This window comes from Sinocyclocheilus grahami, unplaced genomic scaffold, assembly GCF_001515645.1.
Source record: "Sinocyclocheilus grahami isolate Dianchi unplaced genomic scaffold, SAMN03320097.WGS_v1.1 scaffold6594.1, whole genome shotgun sequence".
In the NCBI taxonomy this organism is placed as follows: Eukaryota; Metazoa; Chordata; class Actinopteri; order Cypriniformes; family Cyprinidae; genus Sinocyclocheilus; species Sinocyclocheilus grahami.
The window spans coordinates 7336-11146 of NW_015510946.1; the positions used below are offsets into that span (position 1 = coordinate 7336).

The window sequence follows — 3811 nt, forward strand, 5'->3', positions numbered from 1 at the left end:
ATTTTTAAGGCCTTCGCTATGATCGCGTACAAGTTTGAAGAGGTGGTGTCCTGAATACAGTATATGAAAATCTCGCTTAACATAAACCACTTTGACAAAATTGATCAAAATATTTGGATGTTAACGGTAATGGTACTGTAGGTTTGGGGTCGGTAATTTTTTTTTATGATTTTGAAAGTCTCTTCTGCTCACCAATACTACATTTATTTGATCAAAAATACAGTAATATTATGAAATACAATATATGAATATATATTGAATATGAATATACAATTTAAAATAACTGCTTTGTATTTTAATATATTTTAAAATGTAACTTATTCCTGTGATGCAATGCTGAATTTTCAACATCATTACTCCAGTCTTCATTGCCATATGATCCTTCAGAAATAAATCTAATGTGCTGATTTGGTGCTTCAGAAACTTTTTTTTTCTTTTTCAAAGTTGAAGACAGTTGTGCTGCCTAATTTGTTGTGCAGAACAGCATTTTTAACATATTTTTTGTAATAATGTAAAAGTCCTTACTATCCATTTCAATCAATTTAATGCATCCATGTTGAATAAAAGTATTAAAATTGCTGACCCCAAACTTTTGAACAGTAGTGTATCTCAATATACTTAATAATAAAAAGTAATTGGCAATACCTTTTTATTTTTTAAATAATCCAATGTATTAAATTAATTTGAAATGAACAGTACTTCATCCAATTTTGTTATTTTCTCCTTTTATTTGGAACTTCATGGGCACAAATCAAAAGACACTAAAAGATTAGTCTGGCTTCAGTGCACACACAGCTTCACAAAAAACTTTAAACAGTCATTTCAACTCGGAATTCCTATTATATGAGCCATATTCTGTTGTTTCAGCCACATTAAAGTTGTATTATCTATTATCTATGTTATAAATTTCTGACATTTCTTCAGGATATAATCAACTCCATGAGCAACAGCCCAGCCACCAGTAAGCCCCCTGTCACTTTGCGTCTCGTGGTGCCCGCCAGTCAGTGCGGCTCCCTCATCGGCAAAGGAGGCTCAAAAATCAAAGAGATGAGAGAGGTATGAAACTTTGCGCTAAGTCTTATTTTCTGATCATGGACTGTCAGATCTCTTTTACTAGCTTATGCAACTTGGCAAAGCCACAAAACTCACAAATATATACAAATCATCTAAATATATTAACATCTCACTAGACACATCCTGTTCTCAGTGTAACCAGGTCCCTGCTCAGTCTTTCTATTCACCAAGAGTTGCTTTTTCTAAAAAAAGGTTGAATGGAAATCACGACATTGCTGATTTCGTTCTTCACTTTTAAATGACTTCAATGGAAACATATGCTTGCATGCAGATGGCAACATTTGGCCCAGCGTTCCCCTGAGAGCAGTGCGGTCTCAGAGCAGATCACACCATCATCAGCAGTGGATGCTCTGAATCATAGCCTGGTGTTTTTTCTTTTTCTTTTTCTCTCCAGTCCACAGGAGCTCAGGTGCAGGTAGCAGGGGACATGCTGCCTAACTCCACAGAGCGCGCAGTGACAATCTCCGGCACCCCGGAAGCCATCATCCAGTGTGTCAAACAGATATGTGTGGTCATGCTGGAGGTACAGTATTGTACAGTGTTGTTTAAAGGATAAGAATGAAAAATATTTCATTGTTTACACCTCGTCATGTTGTTTTAAACCCATATGACTTTCATTACTCTGTTGAACACAAGAAGTTAAAAAAGGAAAAAAAGCACCATCAAGGTTCAACTTCTGAAGCTGTATGATCATTTAAAGTTGCCTTAAATTTAAGATTTGAATTGCATATAAAATTGCTATTTATTTGGATTACACAGTTTTAACATAAGTAAACTATTAATCTTGTGATACATATTCGTCAGTCATGTATATATAAAACATGTAAGAGAATGATTGCACTCAAAATAAATCATGGCATGGTTAAGTTATTAACTATGTATGCCATTTTATTTAAATAATCATATTTCAATAAGAATGCATTCATTTAAATTGCTTAGCATAAATTAGTTCACTGTAAAAAATGACATGTATTCAGTTAAAAAAGTATGAACATGGTTCAAATATGGCTAGCTGAGGAACAAGCAATATTCAAATAGTTAAAATGTATGAGATTGAAAGTAATAGATTTATTGATGATTGATAAACCTGGTTATTGTTTATTTAAAACGTTGTTTAATGCTATTACAGAAATCTTACCTGTAAAAATGGACATACTATTTTTTAGTATGTTTAGTTTATGTATTTACTGAAAATTATGCTTAAATATTTTGTATCTGTTTTCTAAATGCATTTTATTGATCTTACTGTAACTATTCATCCATGCATGTGTTTTATGCAATCATGTGACCTGTCTTCGTCCAATCAACAACCGATGGATAGAACCACACTACGTTTATTTATTTACGATTATCAATTTCTCTTTGATGTACATCAAAATATAGAAAATGAACAAATTATTCTTTACATTTAGATCTTTTCAATGAATAAGGTGTGATCAAGTTCACTTATTGACTTCAGAAGTTTTGGATATGGTGCATAAGTCGTGTTTATAATATTTTTATGACACAAAAAAGATGGCTTTGCCTCCTTTTTAAAGCTGAAAAGTTTTATTCCCTATTCATTGTAATTGCTCAGAACAGAGCTACCAGTACATACAGTACAACGTTTTCCTTTTGTGTCTCACAGAAAAAGTAAGTCTGTTTTGGAACTCTGCGAAGCTGAGTAATGATGAATGAATTTTCTTTTTTCTTTTTTTTTGGGGGTGAAATCCATTCTTTATGACAAAAACAATGGGGTGGATGCACAACCGTACACACAGCCACACTCCATTACAGGCGTCCTGCCAAAGAGAGACTACATTGTTTTACTTGTGATTAATGAGAAACACAAAGCTTCCGTTGGCTTGCTTACACCTTCTCTCAGTTTATTGATTTAAATGTTATTCTTATCCACCAATGGCGTGTAGGCCTGATCTCTGCTGAGGTGAATTGTGCTCTGATTGGGCGTTATCGAATGCTTTTCATTCTTGGCTTGTACAGCCACAGATATATTTCTAAAGTAATCAGATCGCTTGGGACTTTACAACAGGTACTGTCTCTTCCTAAAATTCAATCTGCTTGATTGGACCTTTCCAGGGTGACAAATGAATTGGAAATATTATCAGCTACACATTTTAACATATAAAACTGCAAAGTAAAACAGTGTATACTGCTTAGCATTCAGTTGGTGGTGTTCCCTTTCGAACAAAGCCATTTTTCATTTCCAGTGTGGAAAATGAACGCAAAATTATCTTTCTCTTTATTTGATTGGACTTGATTCAGACTTAAATATATATGCAATTATTATTAATAATAATAATTAAACATGCAATGTGATGAGGTGATATAATAATGGCATATGACTGTTCGACACCTTTATTGCGTTATTGCAAACTGTTTTGCATTCAGAACTAATTAAAAAACGACTTATAAAATATATGCACTGTTTAAAAGTTTGGGGTCAGTTTATTTTTGTTTTGTTTTTTAAGAAAATGTATGTTTATTTTTCAAGGTTGCCAAAAATGTATCAAAAGTGACAGCAAAGACATTTATAGTGTTACAAAAGTTTCTATTTCAAAATGTATTTTTTAAACTTTCTATTTTTTCTATTCTATTTCTATTTTTTTTTACTTTCTATTTCTAAGAATACTTGTTTTCAACATTGATAAATGTTTCTGTAGCACCAGTTCAACATTTTTCTGGAGATTTCTGGAGGATCATATGACACTGAAGACTCGAGTAATGATGCTGAAAATTC

The 3811-nt window shown here is 32.8% G+C and overlaps 1 protein-coding gene across 1 annotated transcript in view; it reads left to right on the forward strand.

Annotated features, from left to right (window-relative positions):
• The window catches only part of LOC107577618 (poly(rC)-binding protein 3-like), a gene marked incomplete at its 5' end in the record, with an annotated part of 2454 nt that extends 499 nt beyond the window's left edge, over positions 1 to 1955 (forward strand). The window contains 2 exons of the mRNA XM_016263675.1: positions 925 to 1056; positions 1469 to 1955. Coding sequence (XP_016119161.1) covers positions 925 to 1056; positions 1469 to 1630 — 294 coding nt within the window. The remainder of the gene's footprint in view (positions 1 to 924; positions 1057 to 1468) is intronic.
• Between the last annotated feature and the right edge of the window lie 1856 nt (positions 1956 to 3811).